Raw genomic sequence first — 20,356 nt, forward strand, 5'->3', positions numbered from 1 at the left:
CCCCAAGGTGAAGGCCTCTGCTGCATCCCGGCCCCTCCGTGGTGGGTGCTCCTTCCTCCCTTGTTCACCCTCCCTTTTCACCAGCTCGAACCTGAGCTTGCTATTGAGCTCAATGCCCTAAATGAGCTTTCCCTGAGCGGCCCGACCTCTCGTGGTACGCATGCACGGTGCTAAAAGCACTGGGATGGTTTTGAACAATATCCCTGGACTTGGCGACAGGATGAGGCCGCCAACGGGCTCCGCGTGCTTAATTCCAGCAGGGACGAGGTCACGCGCAATCTTGCAGCCTATAGTCATCTTGCAAGTTGCCGGGGTCCAAGCATTCTCAATACCGCGGCTCCACCTTGGGTCTACCTCGAAAGGCCTCATTCCCAGTTTCCGGACGGCGGACCCATCCGCCCAAATCCCTTCCATGGCCTCTGGCTGACCTATCCGACCCCTACAACCACAAAAGGGTCTCGTGAGTGGTGCTCGACACCCAATCAAGCACCCCATCCGCGGGCCGAAACATCCACCTGATAACTCCACCCAGCGTGCGGGCACCTCAGTCATTCGTGACGGCCTATTAGTGTTGTTTGGAAGTAGTGTTTCACGGGCTCGGTAGCCAGTTTGTGTTCCAGATGCGTTTGTCGGCATCGTCGTGACACTCGCTGTGTTTGACAGGCTCGATAAGCACCAGAACGCTAAATCTGCAAAACAGTTCATATTTTCGGAACTTTTCAACGATACAATTTCTCCATGGGCTACCGGATTATCTTTCAACATCAAAGTTAAGTGTCTAACACAATGAAATATACATATATGGGTATAAGGAAACGTAGTTATCCTTTTCTGGAAGAAGAAGGAACACAAATGTCATGTCATTGATCAGCATTCGAGAAGCCATAAACACCGACTGAGGAATTACAATGAACGAAATCCAAGCGTAGATGAGTTAGGTAGTCTGAGAAGATCGAGGTAATGATGTAGAGCATCTCTGCCCCACCAAAAGAATACAAATTGATACCAAAAGCTTATCCAAAGAAAAACGACAAACACACAAAAACAACTACAGAACTTTCTCGCACGGGAAATCACACACTCAGACCGCTAAGTACCGGAATTACCTGACGAATTCACAGAATGTGACGACAAGTGTTCGCTGGCCACTCCCAAGGAACTGCCGCGGTGCCAACACCGCACCATTGACCCATTCTTACACAAACGTCAGCTTCAGCGCAGAAAACCCACCACAGATCAACGGTGGATCGGTATCCCTGTGCGTTTCCCTAACCAAACATCGGCGCCCAAGTGACATCCCCACTACTCCCTCGCTCGCCCTATTCCATAGCCGTTCGGTAACGCATCTTGGAGAACTCACTTACAGCCAATCATCATGAAGATAGCGACCAGTCGGCTGCCTATGTCCGACATGGTAACGGGGACGGTTTGACGGAAATCACCCATCACTCAGCGAAACTCTCAGCGAAACTCCCAACCTCAGCTCTCAAAGTATAGTCGAACGAGAAGTGATGATCATATCATTCGCGAAACTGACACCCACTCAACACCAAACGGTATCCGCGTGATACTAGCCCTCTCATCTGTCCACGTTTCCACATCCACACCGTCCACTGGAGTCCACGCTGTCCACTGGGATCCACACTGTCCACCAATCCACACTGTCCACAGGGGTCCACATCACGCTGAGAAGGCCGTAGCTCAGGCGCCGACCGGCAGGGACCCGCAGTGACCCCACCCCCACACCCTGAGGCGATCACGACCCCGCGGTCCGCGCTGGCCGCGTCGCTCCCACAGCCGACTAGCTGATACGTCATCGGTGACGCATGACGTCATCGTTGACCGAATCGTGACGTCACCGTGCGGCTCAGATGGCGCCGCGCGCGACCCATTTGAACTGCGGTCTGCCGCCGCCCAGTGCGGGACTGGGGTGTGCGAACAGGCAGGAGGCGTTGGTACACGCCTCGCCATACCGGCACATCTGTAACAGAGGCACACGGGAGGATGGGTTAGGTTAGATTTAGGGCAGAGAGCAGAAGGACCTGAGGGAGAGGTCGGCACAGAGCTAAAGAGTCATTCATTCACAAATAACATTGAGTTCCTACTAGGCTTTCCAAACAGACCACATAAAAAATAAACGTCTGTCCTGTCACTGATACTTGTTACACCCTGTATCCCTCCCGAACCAATCCTGTGTCGAAAGCGGTCCGATAACCCAGCCTCAGCGAGGCAGGGCGAACGGCGAACCCACGCCATCAATAACCATGAGGCCCCATGATACCAAGACAACCATGACGGCCCACGATAAAACACTGTGCAAGATAACAATGTAACCAAACGCTCACCTTGGGGTGGATATACGGACACGTCGGGTTGTTGCAGTTGGGGAAGAATCGACACTCGGCAGTGATCGAGCCCTGTCGCGCCGCACTGCCACCTGGTGAGAGAGAGAGAGAAGAAACAGTGGTTTAGACCGGCGTCACTCGAGGTTATAAATATAGACGCCTTGCCGATGGGCCGACTGTGACGTCATCAGCCCGAGGGCTCTTTCGCAGTCAGCTGAGGCAATAATGCCGAGGTTCCGAAAGCACTGCTTCGTATCCATGGTGCTTAGTCTTTTTCAGGTTATTTTTTTTTTTTGCCCAGTAAAATGTGAGAAGCGAAATGCACCAGGAAACGTTATAAACATAAACATAAACAAAACAGTCGGTTCCGTAGCACAGTCGGTAGAGCGTTGGACTCCGCGTGGTGAGACCAGCTGGCGCTCCCGGTTACAACAGTCCGGGTTCGAAGCGCGACGGGCGCTTGACGTTTATGGGCCTCCTGAAGGTATGGTTGCGGTTGGTGGCAGGCCGTAGCCAGGCGAAGTCAGTGAGGGGACCGGCCGTGTGCGGCTTTGTGCGCACGATAAACTTTGGACTCTAAATTCGGCCATAGAACCGGAGTGGCGCGATCGGAGGGTAGAGGGCAGGGCCAACGCAACAAGCTTCGCTTAGCGGGGGCTCTGTCCTTGTGAATCCTTCCAATCCAGGTTTGGACTAAATTTACAAAAAACATACCAGATATGCCAACCACGCTAAAGACAGCTCATCACTGCACGTCCAGCCTTCCCTCCCGTACCTCCCTTAGTTCACGTCTCCCCTCCCGTTCTCCCCTTCCCTGCCTCCCTCTCCCTCGCTTACCGAACGCTGCGACGGGCGCGGCGGCGGCGGTGGCCAGTGCCGGCCGTGGCGCACTGTGGCTGAACCGACAGTCCGATCGGGTGCAGCTGCCGTCAAACTTGCAAGGAGGGTGGATGTACAGACACGCGTCGCCGAACTTGCACGCCGGGAACGTCCTGACGGAGAAACGCGGAACGGATTGGTTATATCGACTCGTGTCCTGGTCTCCAATGTAGATGATATTCAACAATCCAGAATAATAATTTCCAGGAATTAATATTCATTACTAAATCCTCAAACTCTTCAACTCCCCCCCCCCCACAGCACACACGAAAGTAAGCATTTCTGGCATTCATAAAAACACATCAGCTCACGGCGATAACTCACTTGCAGGGCACGGTGGGATGGTGGAAGGCGCAGCCAGGGCCCACTTTACAGTTGGGCCAGAACCGGCAGCGCGTGGTGGTGCCCTGTTTGGGAGCCGGAGCTGCTGGCGGCGCCGGCTCCGGGTCCTGAGCTGGAGGTGCGATCACTGCCGACGGAACAGAGGAGACTGGTCAGAACTCAGAGGGGAAGGTTCACATGTCAGACACACCTGGGGCAGGTGGGGAGCTGCAGGTCAGTCATATGGCCAGGACGGTCACAAAGTAAGAAAAAACGGCATAAGATACCCAAAAGATATACAACATCTACAGTCCCACTCCTCATCTGGTTTACAGTTCCACTCCTCCATCTACTCCTCTACGTGACCCACCCTTCCTTCTGAATATATTCTGATACGTGAGCAAAGGCCGTTCAGTTCGTCTACCACGACGGGCCAGATCACATATGTAAATATATGCAAAACGGGACAAACCATCACACCCCCTCCCACTCACCGCCGCCCGACTCTCACCAGGATGAGCGCGTTTGCGCGCCCTGTCCTCCAGCAGCTGGGCGCGCAGGTCCTCCTCCTCCAGCTCCTCTTCTTCCTCTTCCTCCTCCTCTTCTATAACCACCCCCTCGGCGGCGGGAGGGTCCTCGGCCCCCAGCGCGCCGTCCGAGTCGATCGAGCGGGCGAACCGAGACGCGCCCAGACCCGTCATCGTGACTACGAACGTAGGGCTGGATGGGCGCTCGCTGTGAAAATGTAGGGGAGGGAGGTGGGTTAGAGGGAGAATAGGGAAAGGTTGTAACAACAATACAGATAACTATGTGGGGTATAAGAGACGTGATGCAGTGTGAAGGCGCAATTTGGGTAAATGACTAGGTTCTATGAGTAAAAGAAAATACACTTAACAGCCAGTTCGAATGATAAAAACGTTTCACAAGAGCTGCAACTGATTACACTCAACGATGAACATAAAGTGATTTATTCAGTAACGAGGGATCAGAGACAAGAAAATTACAAAAAAGATAAATAATGCAGGCCTACCACATACGTCCTTTCACTATGAATCACAATCGGATAAAAACACAAAAATCATCAGTTGTGCGTACCGCCGCCTCCTCTTCCGTCGGGCCCTCGGCAGGGACAGAGGAGCGGGCGAGGATGACCGGGAGTCTCGCCTGGCGACCCTCCTCTCCTCTGGCGGTGGGGATCGGCCTCTCTCCCGAGTCCGTCCGTCCCGAGCGGGGGCGGAGCGAGAGAGGTGGGGTCTGGACGGGCCGGGACGGAGTGACGCCGCGGAGACTGGAGGGCTGAATATGGTGGGGAGAGGGTGGTCAGGAGAGGGAGAAGGATGGATGATGATGGTGGCAATGTGATACACACAAGACGGTGTTGCTCATCACAAGATTTTCTTGACTACGATTATTTGTAGTTTGTGAACAGACGCGGTTCTGAATCACGACATACACGTTTGTGCATGTGCATTTCCATGGAGGAAATCAGGCGAAAATACCCAAATGTGAACACAAATGATCTCATAACAATTGGGTTTAACTAAACTGCGACACGCATACACGACCGTGTCAGCTTCCCTCGCGGTACGTACGTCTGGGGCGGCGGGTTTTTGATGCGGTCGGCCACGGCGTGTACAATGGCAGATATATCATCCACGGAGGCCAGCACCGGCGTCGGACGGTACTCGGGTGTCTCGGCCGGCGGCTCTGAGGGTACGGGACGGAGGCAGAGGTCAGGTCACAGGTGGGATCATAATTTGGGCCACAAGTTAACTTACATTTGTGTGAGGCGGCATCACCTAGCTTCTGACAAAACGTAATTTCAGAAAGCACTTAGTGGGCCATTTCAGCTTCACTATCTTAATCTCAATGCCGAATGTCAACGAAGGAAAACAAAGGTGTAGACTGTAGCTGCTGCATTAGCTCCATTCTTACTATAAAATCACGAGCCTCCAACCCAAATCGGCTCCCAAACAATCACCATGGACTTCCAGCTCGGGCGATCACTTCGATCAGTGGCGCTCCAACTTTTGCCATCCCCCCGCCATCTGCAAGACGTATTCGTACCTGCGCGCTGCGGGTGGGCCTTGACCTTGCCGATGGTGACGTGAACCGTGTCCTCGTCGTCCGAGGACGGCTGGTCCGGGGAGCCGGCCGGGTCCTCCCCGTCCTCCTCCATGGCTGCCTCCTTCACCGGCTCTGCTCGGTGGAGTAGTGAGAACATATGGTCAAAGTCTATGCGGAGAGAAAGTAACATTTTGATAGTGCATTGGAAGCCGGAGCTTATATGTAGACAGCTTATCGATAGGTCAGGTCAATTGCTAACGAGCAATTCCCCTTTCCCTTACGCATTGCCTCTGGCTATCCCCGGATGTAGTTCTTAATATGATCCTCGCAAAATTGCATTCAAGCGTCCAATAAGCCCAAGGAAATCGTAAAAATTCAGGCCATATCGATACACAACAATCCCTGGCCTGCCCAAAAGTCATTGAACACCAGCATGTAGTCTCAGCGACTAATAGAACACCGGGACACAGGACACCATCAATGATCAATCAATGCACGCCAAATCTAATCCCACCCCTCTACATCCCCCAGTATCCCACCCACCTGCGGGCGGCGTGTCGGGCCGCGGCGGCGGCGGACTCTTAGTCTGTCGCGAGCGGCGCCGGCGCCGGCGGCCGGACCTCCCCGTCGGCTCCACCGCCGTCTCCGGCTCCGCCTCCGTGCCAAGCGGCGAGTTACGCACTGTGATGGCAATCTGTTCGGGCGAGCCGCTGCGCTGACTGCGCGCCTGCACGGCCCGCGGTGCGCCCGTATCGGAGGCGGTGGTGGGTGGGGCGGAGACCGGCGGCCGGCGCTGTCGGCTCATCAGACCGGCTGTGTAGAGCTCACGGGTATCACGCTGTAAACGGGGCAGAGAAGGCCGGTCAGAATAAGGAGGAATGGTACGCACGGCTAACGACGGTCAAAGAAAGCCACGACATAGGAAATGACGGTCTTCACGCTCAACGAGCACAAAAGATAAACGGAAAATGGTGATAAAGTAAGCTTGATTACGGAGCGAGCGAAGCGAGCGTAGTCTTTCCTTAGATTAACGGAAATTTCTGAGTATGAGCGGCCGGCCGGCCGGCCGGCCGTGGTCACGCTTTTGCGACGCTTATATCTCAGCAACCACTTGACCGATTTACACGCGGTAATTTTTGTAGGGTAGCTTCATTCCTTCTACCAAGTATTGGACTATTCCCGATGCATGTGGGTGACCCCTTATGCACGTGCCACGTGGAAAACGAAGAGGTGTCACTTTTGTAATAGTTGCAATATCTCGGTAACTACTAGGCCGATTGCGCTGAAAGTTGGCATGTAGGTAGGCATCCACTAGGCAATGCATATCTATGTGCCAGAGTTGGGGTGCTGCTGCACGTGCGCACGTGCAGGGGTCGATTCCAGATCTCGAGAACGGCTGGACCGATTGCGCTCAAATTTGGTACATGGTTAGGGACCGGTTAGTAGGGTGCCGTGCACAAGTCAGTTGGGACCCATTTTGCACGTGCGCACGTGCAGGGTGCCGCTTCCAGATCTCGAGAGCGGCTGGGCCGATTGTGCTCAAATTTGGCACATCGCTAGAGACCGGTTAGTAGGGTGCCGTGCACAAGTCAGCTGGAGGTACCCCCTCGCGATTTCGCACGTGCGAGGCCCACCCTCTCGCTCGCTCCGTTAGTCGCCCCAAAAGGCGTTATACTGGTGACATACCTTCAACAGTGCGGGCAAAAAAAAAAAAAAACAGACACAATCGCCTCGACCTACAAGCCCATACACACATCCAAAAACGGACGCAGATCATCGACCACTACAACCCTCCGCCTCCCCCAACACACCTTGTTGGCATTACGCTGCGGTTTGGTCGACTCCTGCGGCCGGACCAGAAACGGTCGGACGGACGCCACGGTGGAGCGCTGCGCGTCCCTCATGGCCTTTAGCAGTAGCGTGGGACGCGGCTGCTGGTTGGCCGGCCGGCGCGGCCGCTCGGTGACGCGTACCGTGCTGGCCACGGCGCCGACCGCCGGGTTTAGAGGGTCGTATTCTGTGTCATCCACCTCCCGCGAGACGACAGCGCCGACCGTGGACTGGGGGCCGCGCCGCACAACTCGAGACTGCGGGCGGGGGGATAGGGGGGCAGAGAAGGGCTGGTTAGACTTTAGAGGGAGATAGATTCGTGGAGAGCGAGAGGCAGAGCAATGGCTGAGGAATACAACATTATTACGACGATGATGCAATAGTCTTCGTCCGAAAATAAGACAATGGAGAGATACATATTACATAAACAGAGAGATCCAAGAGACATGGACAGAAACACAAACAGAGACAGCTGATAATAAACACTCACTGACAAATAAGTATAAAGACGTGAAAATTTATAAAAAAGACGACCCAGCCAGGTTAGCAGCGCACAGCTCACCTCTGTCTCAGCGACCTTGACCTCCCGCCGTCTGACCGGCGAGCGGGACCGAGACCGGCGGCGGACCGGGGGCGCCTCCTCAGTCACCACCCTCCTGCCGAACATGCCGGCCTCCTCCCGTAGGTTCACCACCCTCAGACCGCCGCCCGAGGCTCCAGAGGCTCCCGAGGAGGCCGGCCGGACGGTCGCAGTTTTCGGGGCGGCGACGGAGACGACCGGTGTAGGTTTAACCGACTGCTGGCGGGGGGCGGCGGCGGCCTGAGGGCGAGACGGTGCGGCGGCCGGCTGCTGGCGAGCGGCCACCACCACTGGCGCAGGCTCCTTCACCAGTTCATCTGTGAATAGCAAGACAGAGACGCAGGTGAAATAGTGTGCATCGTAATTTTGATCGCGATCGTATTTGATTAATGTTTGGTCAGAATGTAAGCCCTTAAAACAGTTCTTTTTTTCAAAAAATTCCTCTGCACGTTTTACTCTATATCTGTTTCCAGACGACTCATCTGTATGAATCAAACACCATTCGAAAGCAAATGGACTGCTGCGCATTTTACCACCACGCCGCGAAGCAAGTGGCGCAGCCGCTTGTTGATAACTATTCTGCTTCAAAATTGCAGGCAAGCGATGGGAGCCATGAAAGAAAATACCAGTTGCATAAAAATGGTGAACTTTAAATGGTAACACTCCATGCAGCATTACAACATGAACACATCCGTCTGGCCGACAGTTGACACACCCACCTTCCTCGGCGCTCAGATTGAGCACATCCTGATCCTCCTCCTCCTCCGGCGGTGGTGACGCTGCGGCAGCGGCAGCAGCGGCCGTGGCAGTGGTGGGCTTCACCGGCGCAAAGACGCGCGGGTGCTTCTTACTGTCCGCCGCAGCCTGCTGGACTCCACGGCGGCGCTGACTGCGACCCTCCGCCCCGCTCTCTCGCTCCAGAGACTGAGACGAGCGGGACGACCGCGCGCCGCCGCCGGAGTCGGCCGCCTTCGCTGGAGGAGCGGCCCGCTCGCGTGTTGACTTCTCCTCGGCCGTGCGGCGTTCGCGGGATTCGCGCAATTTGGAGCGCGAATCGTCCTTCTTTTTGGCGGGAGTAGCGTCAGAGTGCTTGGTGCTTTTGTCGGCGTGTTTGCTTTCTTTGCCTGTGCGTTTGCTTTCCTTGTCTACATGCTTGCTTTCCTTGTCAGCATTCTTGTTCTCTTTGTCCTTTTTGGCTTTGTGAGATTCACCACTTGAGCGTTTGCGATCCTTCTCCTTGGGATCATCTGATTTGACCTTTTTGGCAGATTCTGAGCCTACCTCTGAAGATTTTCTTTTCTTCTCCCTCTCCTTGGTTGAACTACTTTTAGTGACACTCTTTTCTTCCTCTTCTTTGTCTGAAAATGAATGATTTGATTACAAAGGTGCCTCTTATCCCAGTGAGCCTGGATGACATCAGAAGCCAACTTCTACCACCTAATACCTATGGTTAGCCAATTATTAGCTATGTAGGCTAGCTGATGCTAATTGTTAGCCAAGTCTCAAATTGGTAATAAAGTGAGTAAAACATGACTGCTGTTACATACAGACATTCAATACATTGGCCTACCTTTAGCCAGTGTGATGGTCTGTAGCTTGTCCAGCACTTCCTGAAGCCACTGAACAAAGGCTACTGTGTGGTCACTCAGGAAGAGGGTCAGGTCACGCTCCATCTGACTCTTGGTTTTCTTGTTGGCCACCAGCACCATAATGTAGTCTGGCAACTCATCATCTGAAAAACAAAACAAAATGAGACATATGCATTACTCAGGGGACATCAGAGCAACATCTCACTGTCTGATGGCCTATCTTTTGCAGGTAATGACACATTTAGTCATCAGGAACAAGAGCAAAACATCAGCCTGACCTACAATGCTGCTCAAACAAATAGCATAAGCCTTTAGATCTTGTACATTCAATTCATTATGTCTCTCTTAACTTTTCATGATACTCCCACACCTTTTTGAATACCTAAAAGGCAGAAAAGTCTCAGGTATAGTATCATGCAGACTGCAGGGCACAGAATAGTACCTAAATATTTAATCCACTCCAATATATGAGCAAAAATACTCACCGACATAAACTCCAAGCTCTACCAGCTTTGCCCTTATAGCACTTTTGATCTTCTTACTAATTTCAGCACCAAGGTAATCCATTTTGATACTTAACAATGGTTTCCTTGTGTTCAGCAAAAAACCTATAAAAAAGCGAGGTGAATGTAAGTTTTTGGAACATTACGCGAAGGAAATAATTCAGGGACACTTCAGCAAAATAACTAACAAGAGAACTAGCAAGAAAAGTTAAGCTGTGATGTCAGCAATAATCAATGAGCTGAATGTTAGCATCAAACATACTGATACAATTAGCTCCCACATTGAAATATGTATACTGTGTAAAACTACAATTAACAATATGGATTAATGCAGGGCCCTGTTCGGTCGGTTTTTATACCAGCGTGCTGTCGGTTTTCCCCAAATAAGGAAGTTATTGCTGGCGCGGCTTGGCCTCTCATTGGCCTAATGAATAGACCATTTGAATTTGACCAATGAGGAGCCAAGAAGCAGCAGCATGGTCGCAGCCTGCTGATAAATAAACAGGGTGCGAACAGAGCTCATAATTCAGTAGGCGGAACTATGGTCATGAGTACCCAAATATAGGAACGTTCCCATTTTTGGGAACGGAGTTCCCAAATATGGGAACGGGCGTTCCCATTTATGAGAACGGAAGGCAATTTTTCGGCCGTTCGCCCACTAAAACTCAAAAGTGCATCACGTCTCAAAAAAGTGCACGCTGATTTAAGTATCTACTAAATCTCCATAAAGTTATCTTTAATCTGACCGTGGAACAAGGAAATTGACCGTGGAATGATATTTTTAATGATTTTTTAAAAATGACAGAATGGTGGAAATATGGGTTATACGACATTTAACATGCAAGTTTAAGGAAAATGAAGCATTTTTTACATTTTGAGGTCAAGTATAATAATTTTCGCCTGGTTATGAAGTTTCATTCTAGCGACACCAGATGATGACATATGCAAGCGAACACGCGGACAGTCCCGAGGTAATATTGTTGACATTTGGTGTCGGGGCGATCGACCGCGTGGAACGTCAGTGATTTTACCGAACTACTGTTGTAAACTCAGTTTCAGTGGTTTAAAATCATTCAGCTGTATTTTATCAGCCCTGAAAGACATATTTTATTTGGATGCTAGCTGTTTAGCGTTGTTTTATAAGCAGTGTCATGAGCGTGGTTTTTGTCTTCGGCGTTTCTAAGCATGATCGGTTGGGGGAATTTCTCTGATATAGGTCGCTCTGTGTGGCTTATTTATAATTTTTATGCTGATTTCGATCATACGTCGTGCCCATCCTACCAGGCCTTTTGCCACTTACACTCATTAAGAAAGGAAAAAACTAGATTTTCATTGGGACTAGGTGTTTTGAGGGTGTAACATATTCAGCGTTCCCATTTTTGGATACTTCTTGTGCTCGTCAACTCTCGGTGATTAGCAGACAGGTGCTTGACATGTCTCCACCCTCGGCGCGGACGGTGGATATAGGTATGGAAGACCTTGTTGAACATCGCTGAGCGTTGTGGATTACGTAATCCTGCAGAGGGGGGCGTGCCCGCTGCGAGATCGACGGGAATAAAAGCGCAGAAGACCGGGCGAAACATGCAACGGTCTTGCCGGAAAGGTCATCTGATGATTGTTGCGTTAACAATAATTTGCGGCGTTGGACGTGATGCTTGTTAATGAAAAGAGCCCCTGAAAGGCGTCGGTGAAATCGTTCCCAATTTTGGGTACGCCGTTCCCATAATAAGGAACGCTTGCAGCGCCAGTGTACGACAGCGTTCCCAAATTTGGGCTCGCGGCCCGGGTGATGGACTGCTTTAGAAATAGGGGAACGATTTGAAACTACGATGGGCCTTACAATATCAAACTCTTTCCCAACAATATTGAGACAACTATCAGGCGGTTCACGATCGTTTTATATTTTTTGGACGTCATTTAACAGTTCTTTTTCTTGTTTTAAATAATGCCTACATGGCGTTCCCATATTTGGGTTTATCGTTCCCAAACATGGGAACGAAAATGCGTTCCCGAAAATGGGTACGCTTGACCATAGTTCCGCCTACTGAATTTAAAAAAAAAAGCAACTCTGAACAACTTGGAGAACTGAACACTTGGAGAGGAGGAAAAACAGAGCTAAAATGATCAATGAATAATATTTTCCAGCGTAAAGAATCTAAATTTTACAGGTCAAAGTGAAATAGCTTTCAGAGTTGCCGGAAAAATAAAAAAGGAAAACCAAAAAGCAATGCAGGTTGCAACAAAACGCTATCCCAATTCCCATAGCCATCAGTGTGCTAGGTTGCTGTAATATGGCTGTAATAAACGAATTTTCAATCAAAATTGACTTTTATGCGTTTTTTCTCGACCGCGCCCAACTAAAAATAAAAAATATTGGAACGTTTATAAGAATATGCACTTGCAGCTTCAGAACAAGGCTATAGAACTCCAGGTAAGGACACCAGCAGTTTGACCTTGAACGCCGCCGGCCGGCCGATGACGTCATTGGAGGCAAGCCGGCTCGGCGGACACACAGGGCGAATGCATAACGGAGGGGCGTTGGAACGTTGCGGGAGCGAGGGAGATATTTTAAAGTGGTTGCATACCACCATTGTTTGTTGATTGATCTACAGACTGCATCCTTTTAAGGAGACCCTCCCACCTTCAAAAAAGTAAATGAATTGGCATGAAAGTGATGTCGCTCGGTTCAGAAAGAGCAAAAACGAATATCTACCAAATTTCATCGAAAAATATTCACCGGTTTTCAAGATATTAGACTTTTACTTTTGTTTACTTTTTGGGATCTCCGCTGTTCCTATAGCGACTTTATTTGAAAGTGCGGCATTTGTTGCGCGCAAAGCAGCATTTACCACCGCGTGCTACAAAACGTTTTAGTCAAACATTTAAAAATCGTTAGATATCTGCGCTGACGTCACACATTCAGAGGGGTATTCCTATGCATTAGCCCCTCTGAATCAAAATGCTGCAATTTTGAAATTCAATATTTCCGATTTAAGGCATTTATCGATGTTGTGAGTGCCGAAACAGGTAATTGTGAGCCAGGGACCCCATTTTGGCTATCTCAACTCAAATCTAATGTTAAGGTGGGAGGGTCCCTTTAAACCTCGATGCATCCTAGGCCTGGATGGTGCGTACATTCGTGGAATGATCACCACGTCCGACGTCCGTGGTCGAAGCTGTCATAGTATTTAAGACACGAAGACGGGTGCAATAACGGCGATCCGATCCCGTCTCTGGCGAATTTAGAGGGGTTGTAAGGACCCAGGCCGAATCTGACCGTCTATTTTTAGGGAAACGGGGTGGGTGAATTGACAACCGATGGCTTAAGAGATGATGAGAAGGGATCCTGTCGTCGATTGTTGTTTGACAGACAACACATGTTGTACTGGGCGTATGACCATCAGAGGTAATGCCTGAACGTAGGCAAGCATAATTGGTCTGTCATATTGTTTAGGAATATAAAATGGTAATGGAGATCATTGAGGATATGATCTCTACATTACGGGAATTCACTAATTACTACGGCCCATAGGGGCACCGCCGGAGCTGTTGTTTTGCCATCGGTCCCAGGCAACTCCAGGGAGCTGCAGTACCCGGCGGCCAAAGCGGCCACCTCGTCGACTCGCAGGTCCTCTGGGATTCCGTGATGCTTTAGTGCTTCACCCACAGAAGCACGGGCATAGCAGTAGGATGTGGGGCTAGGTGTCTGTCCACCTCTTCATTCAAAGAACAACGTGTACAGCGCCTGGTCCCGCCGAAGCTCGGTATCGACCGTGACTTATTCACAACTGGCGGATCCAGGAAGCGGTATTGGACACTGCGGGGGCTTACCCCAAAAAGGTTTCTCGGAATTAATTTAAAAAACTCGGATTTCGATTCCTTGCGCACTGCTGTGGCCTGTGCGGTGTGATTAACCAACATTTCCTCAGAAAAGTTGTGAAGTTTTCATTTATTCTCGAAAATCGATTTCGGGCGCTGCCCTGGTTGTTGGGGAAGACATTTGCCCCAAATGCCTTCCCCTGGATCCGCCAGTGGCCGTTGCCCCACTCCGAGCTTGACTAAAGACGTCTTCAAACCTCACCAGAAACCGATGGTAAGGTGAATTTAAATCCAATAACTCATCTCTGTCTGCCCGCCTAAATATACTACACATGGTACAGCACCCGGCCCTGTCGGAGCTATGAGCCGATCGTGATATTTTCGGCTTTCCCCATCCCAAGCTCGATTAGAAATGCTCTCCTTCCCCACCCGATTGCTGATGTCAATTCAAATTCAATGCCTCATCTCTGTCTGCCCGACCATAACCCATTCATTGCACACCATTCAGCGCCCGGCCCCGCCAGAAGTATCCTAGCGCGCTGAGCAGTTGCCTCCAGCCGCGTCATCGCGAGGCCCCGCGCGGCCCATAAACGAATACATTGCGCGAATAGCCGTGTCGCCCCCCTGCTTCAGAATGGCGCATGTAAGGGAACTTCGTCTTTATGAGTAGAAAATGGATTGAACATTAAAATGACGTCATAAGCTTTAAAAAATAATGGAATAAGGACTAATTTATTTTCGTTCAATAACTTTTAAAATGACTTTTGTAAGTTTTAAAAATGAAAAAAGTACGTGTAGATTGCTAATTTTTCATTGTTTTGCGGAAGTATCATCAAAAGAGTGGAATCAATTTTCAACCGATGACGTCAAATCACTATATTTCTTCTCAGAAGTATTTGCGCGCTCTTGCCCATTTGTTCCATCCTTGGCTTGTTCATTTCCCATTAGTTCCATTTCGTCCATTTGCGTCTCCGCCTTGGTCTCCGCTGGAGCGGGTTGAGGCTGTCGTGATCCGTAGATGGCCCATGTTTGAAACATTTCGGCTATTTTCTGACAGCTTATCAGGTCAGTTTAGAACCGGCAATGAATTGAAAAGTGTTGAATTGACTGCAACGAGATTTCAGGAGGCTCTTTGAGCTTTTTTTGTGCTGAAAGGAGACAGTTGATCCGGGGCGTGGCCGTGCCGGCCGGGCGATTCGATGAGTCATCGATCGAATAGGTAGTGCGTTTCTAGCACTGATTGTTTTATATTGATCAGTGGCTACCAGTTATATTTGATAAGAAGTGAAGCATGCATGGAATGCACAGCGCTGCTAGTTTTTACTTTTTAAGGCACAACTTTGCTGTGTCTTTTCTGTTGTGTGCAATGTGCATGGACAAAGGCATGTAAATCTTCATCGTCAAGTCTCATTACCAGCCTTGAGGAAAATTCAGCAGTTTTCCTTTCCTTACCATATCAGGTTTTGAAAAAATGGGCTGTTGAGTGGCAGGTCTGGACTCTGCTGTCATCAAGCATTGGTAGATGGAGAAGACAGTGACGGCAGGTGTCCATGCCGGGCAGTTCAGACTTGATCTTTGATTCAGCTTTTGTCCTAACAAAAACAGCTCAACAAAAACATTTAAAATCTGGGCTGAAATGCTTGTTGACATATATATGCATTTACCCTCCACTGTAGATCAGTGGTAGATCATTAGTTGGTTTTACTTTATCATGAATTAATAATTCACATATGGCTTAAGTATTCAACAATTTGTTGGCTCCAACTGAGAGAAGAAGCAGTAAGCTGAGTTTACTGTCCAATTCAGTTTTCAAATATTTGTGATGATAGTCATGTTTTTCTATTTCTGCTGAAGCATTGAAGCTTAGGATCCAGAATTGAGATCCACTGGCAAAAGCTAGTTATATGAAACCAGACAAAAGATGGAAAAGATAGATGCATTTGGTCAGTTTAATCCCACAGGGGATCAATGTGTTTAAGCCAAAAGTCTGAATCAAAGTCTTTTAGCCTAGTTTTAAGCCTTATTGACTTGCAGACTGACTGAGTTTCTGGCTGGGCTGCCAGTTCATCCCTGCTGCTGCCATTCGCCTTAGGTGTACCACACCAGTTACCACAGTTGCCTAAGTTGATGATTCGCAGCACTACCTTGCTATTCATTTGTTGTCCCCTCCCCCTCATCATCTGGACTTGTTCTTTGTCTCTGTCACAGATTTCCAGGGTGCAGTTTTAAGATCCTGAGGCGCAAAGTGTCAATGCTTCTCTGCTAACAAGCACCACAATATTCATGTTAACTTTTCACATTCTATTAGTCTCAATTCTCATTTTGCTTGACTAATGGGATAATCCTGTAGCAAGTTCAGGCAGACTATTCAGAGCCCGACTCGTCATTCGTTAGTCTCTCTACCCCTGACTGCCCATTATACTCCATTACAAGTCACCCACCAGCTGGTGACCATCACCCTCTCCGCTTCTCCCCACAGTGTTTTCCGCCGGCCCGTCAGTCTGAGCTCGGGCGGGGCGACGGAGCGCCGCTGCCATGACGGACTCGGCCGACGACAGTCGCGGCGAGATGGCCGCCGATGACGCCGTCGCGCTGGCCGACGTCGGGCTCGTGTGTGAACATGTGCGCCGCGCCGCCGGCGTCCTCCTGGAGGAGGCGCCGACGCTGCCGCGTGCGCTGCAGCAGGCGCTCGACGATCGTCTGAATGTGGAGTGTATCAAGAAGTTTATATCCGACCCGCAGACGCGCTCTCTGCTCATCGAGCGCGTCTCTTCTAAAGGTGAGTCGCGCACTGCGGACAGGCAGACACAGAATTGTGGCCGCTGGGCTAGACCATGGGATTAGAGTAAGATTTTGTGTTTTGGGAAAAGGAGAATAACCTCGTCGCGAGATCGATTAGAACCGAGCTGGTCTAGGTTAATGGTTTAAGCCTGTACTATTGCAATGGCTCGGATACGAAAGCTGTTTGTCTTGCATATTTCGGACAGACGGCAAGATTACCCACTTGGCCCGTAATTCGACCACTGTCACCAACTTGCAAGCCGTAGTCGCATCGCGACAGAAGGCGAGCGCGGAAAGGGCGTGAATCGGTTTCTCACTTTAACCCGACCTAATTCAGTGTGTAGTTTGCTATCTAATGTAGGTAGGTTTCCCAGTCTGATTACATAAACGCTGTTATCACGTTCAGATGCTGACGAGGAGTCCGAGGGCCAGGAGGAGGATGAGAGGGAGCTGGTGCAGTACCTCATCTCCAATCAGGTCCACTTCACCAATGCCAAGATGAACAGGTAACTGATGATTGAGCGAGTGGTGAGATCATGCAGTGACGATTGGCAGGGTGCTCGGTGATTATCGCGAGTGTGTGAGTGTATATGGTCATTAACATCTCACAAAGACTGCGAAACTCGCAAAATTAAATATAAATGCAGCCACAAGTATATTACACAATGCATTTTTCGTGAACGCATGCGCCTCAAGACTCGCTATCCCATCTTAATCTGACTATCAGAACTCAAGCCTTTCCTTCTCATTGTTAGTCACTCCGACGGGGTACAAACTGGCACACACAGACCCCTGACATCCGTCCTGCCGCAGCCTGGTGCTGGTGAAGCGTGGCGCCGTGCTGGAGGCCGAGAAGCCACTCACCTCCCAGCTGCTGATGACTACGCTGAACGAGGGGTCGCCGTACGAGACGCTGCACACGCTCATCAGTAGCGCCGTCTCGCCGTTCTTCAAGTCGTACGTCAAGGAGTCCGGCAAGGGCGACAGGCGAGTGACCAGGGATGTTGGGAGTCACCGGTAATATTTAGGGAACGGGGCGCACGAAATACGGATATCGCTGTTCCTCGTTGAAAGGGTGATCTTGTCCGAACTTAGCTAGGATAAAGTGAAGCTTGTGATTTTTTTTTTATGTGCGTTTGTGCGTGTGGATGAATGGAATATCTTGCACTAACTATGCCTCGAATGTTTGGTCTGTCGGAATATGCGGCGCTCGAGTCCAACACACGCAACCATGGACTGACACCGGCTCCCATTCTTTGTGTGTGACAGGGACGGCGACAAGATGGCGCCGGCGGTGGAGAAGAAGATTGCCGAGCTGGAGATGGGCCTTCTGCATCTGCAACAGAACATCGACATCCCCGAGATCACCCTGCAGGTCCACCCCGCTGTGGCTCAGGTAATACACAGAGACATAAAGACTACTGACGCTCCCGAGATTAGGTACCCTGCAGGTCCACCCCGCCGTGTCCCAGGTAATACAGAGAGACATAATACCACTGACACTCCCGAGATCACCCTGCAGGCTCACCCCGCCGTGGCCCAGGTAATACACCCCTCCACAGCTGCGGCGAAATACAGCTGACGTCATGCATTCAGACAGGTAAAGCAGAACACTTGTCATACCTCCACGGTTACGTCAGAACGCTCAGCTATTGATCGTCGACCGCCACCGGTCACAGCTGCCAAGCGTCGGAAAAAGCGCAGAGGCAGCGGCTCTCATCGCGTCGGGCCACGTCTCGCCCGCGGATCAATAAACTCTAACCAGACACCCTGATACCGTACTGCTCAGGGGTGAGACCTGAGTTTGCCCAATGCCCGCGCATTTTCCGTATGAAATATAATGCATACGTCCGATCCAAACTCACTCAAACATTTCAGTGATGTCTTCTCGGTCTTCGGCAGGTGATCAAGAAATGCGCCGACGAGGGCCGGAAACCGCAGGTGGCGGACTTTGGTGAGAAGCTGGACGACTCGAGCTTCTTCAACCAGCTGCAAAACGGCGTCAACCGCTGGATCAGGGAGATACAGAAGGTGCGCGGTGCCGAAGGTTTACGAGATGTGTACGGATTTAGCAATGCTTACGCGTATTTTGTCGGGCAAGTGTGAAGTACGCGACCTGAACTTTGTGATGATTGCTGAAGTGCTAGCAATCTATTAGTGCATGATCATTGATCAATCATGAATCATGACACACCTGAATAGGTAGCTCTCATCCCATTTGACTTCATAATCTTATCTCGACCTTTGCCCGTCAGGTGAGCATTTAATCCGACTGACCTTGACCTCTGCCCTTCAGGTGACCCGTCTGGACCGCGACCCGGCCTCGGGCACAGCGCTGCAGGAGATCAGCTTCTGGCTGAACCTGGAGCGGGCCCTGCTGCGCATTCAGGAGAAGCGCGACAGCCTGGAGGTGGCGCTCACGCTGGACGTGCTCCGGCACGGAAAACGCTTCCACGCCACCATCAGCTTTGACGCCGACACCGGTACGGCGGCGCGGCCTGGTGGACGGGGATTATGAGGATCGGAGGACGATGGGATGTATTTCACTTCAGTGTTGGCTGATTTCATCAAGTAGGTTCGGGTCACACAGTCATCTATCAGGAGTAATTTCAGAGCTGGTAACCAATACTTTTCATTTGATTTTCTGGTAGCTGGTCACAAAATATCAAATATGCGTTCCATTAATAAGTTCATTATATTTTATCCGCGAGACGAGATATTTTGCTGAAGGTAGCTCGGTACTATAGCTGAGACACTTTTTGCAACCTCTGCCCTCTTCCGCGTATTAACTCACACCTCTGCCTCGTAACCAGGTCTGAAGCAGGCGCTGGCCACCGTCAACGACTACAACCCGCTGATGAAGGACTTCCCTCTGAACGAGCTGCTCGCCTCCACTGAGCTGGACCGACTGCGCACGGCTCTGCGCAATGTGTTCCACCACCTGCGCAAGATCCGCAACACCAAGTACCCGCTGGTGCGCGCGCTGCGATTGGTGGAGGCCATCTCCCGCGACCTGATGAACCAACTGCTCAAGGTGGGTGGCGGGGCAGTCGTGTCTGGGCCTAGGGACATCGAAAATAAAAAAACGTTACAGTCTTATGGAAAGGAATGGGTGTTGTGAAATGTTTGGTGACGCGTTATATTTACGATACAAGCTGATGATGTTTTTGGAAACGTTTGGTTTTTATCAAGTGTCTGCTACCGTTAGATTTGCAGTCATAACTTGTTTATCTCTGCCGTGCATTTCGACCTCCGTAACTCTCCAAAATGGCATCAAGTGTTTTATAATTTATCACGCGTTTTATCCATGTGATACCACCAGTGCATCATCCACCACCTGTTCGTCTTCCACAGATCCTGGGCACCCGGCGCATGATGCAGGTGAACTTTGACGAGTTCGAGAAGCTGATGGCGCAGTGTTTCGAGGTGTTCACCTGTTGGGACGACGAGTACGACAAACTGCAGGGGCTACTTCGGTGAGTACGGTCGAAGTCAATTTTCAGACAGAAGTTGATGTTTTTGGACTGCGATGACTTTTCGATATACGTTTCATCAAGTCTCTTTACGCCATGCATTGCTTCTAGCATGGCGATTTATTCTTAGTTTCCCGAACTCACGCCATATTATGTCGTTAATTGCTGA

At 50.5% G+C, this 20,356-nt stretch overlaps 2 protein-coding genes across 10 annotated transcripts in view; one reads left to right on the forward strand and one right to left on the reverse strand.

The window, feature by feature from the left end:
- Positions 1-688: 688 nt before the first annotated feature.
- On the reverse strand, positions 689-12,535 carry LOC122386584 (zinc finger CCCH domain-containing protein 14-like). 6 transcript variants are annotated; one of them, XM_043375891.1, is made up of 15 exons: positions 12,495-12,535; positions 10,097-10,219; positions 9,593-9,754; positions 8,742-9,380; positions 8,005-8,339; positions 7,424-7,699; positions 6,156-6,450; positions 5,613-5,744; positions 5,138-5,252; positions 4,641-4,841; positions 4,057-4,280; positions 3,549-3,693; positions 3,183-3,337; positions 2,346-2,437; positions 689-1,981 (listed from the first exon to the last, which is right to left on the reverse strand). In XM_043375891.1, exons 2-15 carry the CDS (start codon positions 10,176-10,178, stop codon positions 1,868-1,870), a joined length of 2,967 nt encoding a protein of 988 aa, XP_043231826.1. In that variant the 5' UTR covers positions 10,179-10,219; positions 12,495-12,535; the 3' UTR covers positions 689-1,867. The 6 variants fall into 6 exon arrangements, with proteins under 6 accessions (XP_043231826.1, XP_043231825.1, XP_043231828.1 ...); XM_043375890.1 differs by having other exon boundaries at positions 12,442-12,516; XM_043375893.1 differs by lacking the exon at positions 4,641-4,841 and having other exon boundaries at positions 12,442-12,526.
- Positions 12,536-14,905: 2,370 nt separating this feature from the next.
- LOC122386570 (dynein heavy chain, cytoplasmic-like) overlaps positions 14,906-20,356 on the forward strand; it is a 58,853-nt gene continuing 53,402 nt past the window's right edge. For 3 of the 4 annotated variants that reach the window (XR_006257402.1, XM_043375857.1, XM_043375858.1), the window contains exons 1-9: positions 14,906-14,998; positions 16,413-16,712; positions 17,121-17,220; positions 17,528-17,701; positions 17,984-18,110; positions 18,617-18,745; positions 19,011-19,197; positions 19,528-19,748; positions 20,069-20,190. Coding sequence is in view for 3 of the 4 variants with exons in the window: in XM_043375857.1 (XP_043231792.1) it covers positions 16,469-16,712; positions 17,121-17,220; positions 17,528-17,701; positions 17,984-18,110; positions 18,617-18,745; positions 19,011-19,197; positions 19,528-19,748; positions 20,069-20,190 (1,304 nt within the window). In the remaining variant the exon portion in view is untranslated. Of the gene's footprint in view, positions 14,999-16,412; positions 16,713-17,120; positions 17,221-17,527; positions 17,702-17,983; positions 18,111-18,224; positions 18,258-18,616; positions 18,746-19,010; positions 19,198-19,527; positions 19,749-20,068; positions 20,191-20,356 lie in introns of those variants that run through there. The other variant, XM_043375859.1, reaches the window with a different exon arrangement.

The sequence above is a fragment of the Amphibalanus amphitrite genome, unplaced genomic scaffold (assembly GCF_019059575.1).
Source record: "Amphibalanus amphitrite isolate SeventyFive unplaced genomic scaffold, NRLGWU_Aamphi_draft 000256F_arrow, whole genome shotgun sequence".
Lineage (NCBI taxonomy): Eukaryota > Metazoa > Arthropoda > Thecostraca > Balanomorpha > Balanidae > Amphibalanus > Amphibalanus amphitrite.

What these genes read in the sequence shown, in the direction of transcription:
- LOC122386584 (XM_043375891.1), bottom strand. Translation starts at nt 10,178, where the DNA reads ATGGATTACCTTGGTGCTGAAATTAGTAAGAAGATCAAAAGTGCTATA. An exon ending in CGCAGCGTAATGCCAACAAG is followed by an intron (nt 6,451 to 7,423) that starts GTGTGTTGGGGG and finishes CCCCGTTTACAG; the next exon opens with CGTGATACCCGTGAGCTCTA. An exon ending in GGCCCACCCGCAGCGCGCAG is followed by an intron (nt 5,253 to 5,612) that starts GTACGAATACGT and finishes CCGTACCCTCAG; the next exon opens with AGCCGCCGGCCGAGACACCC.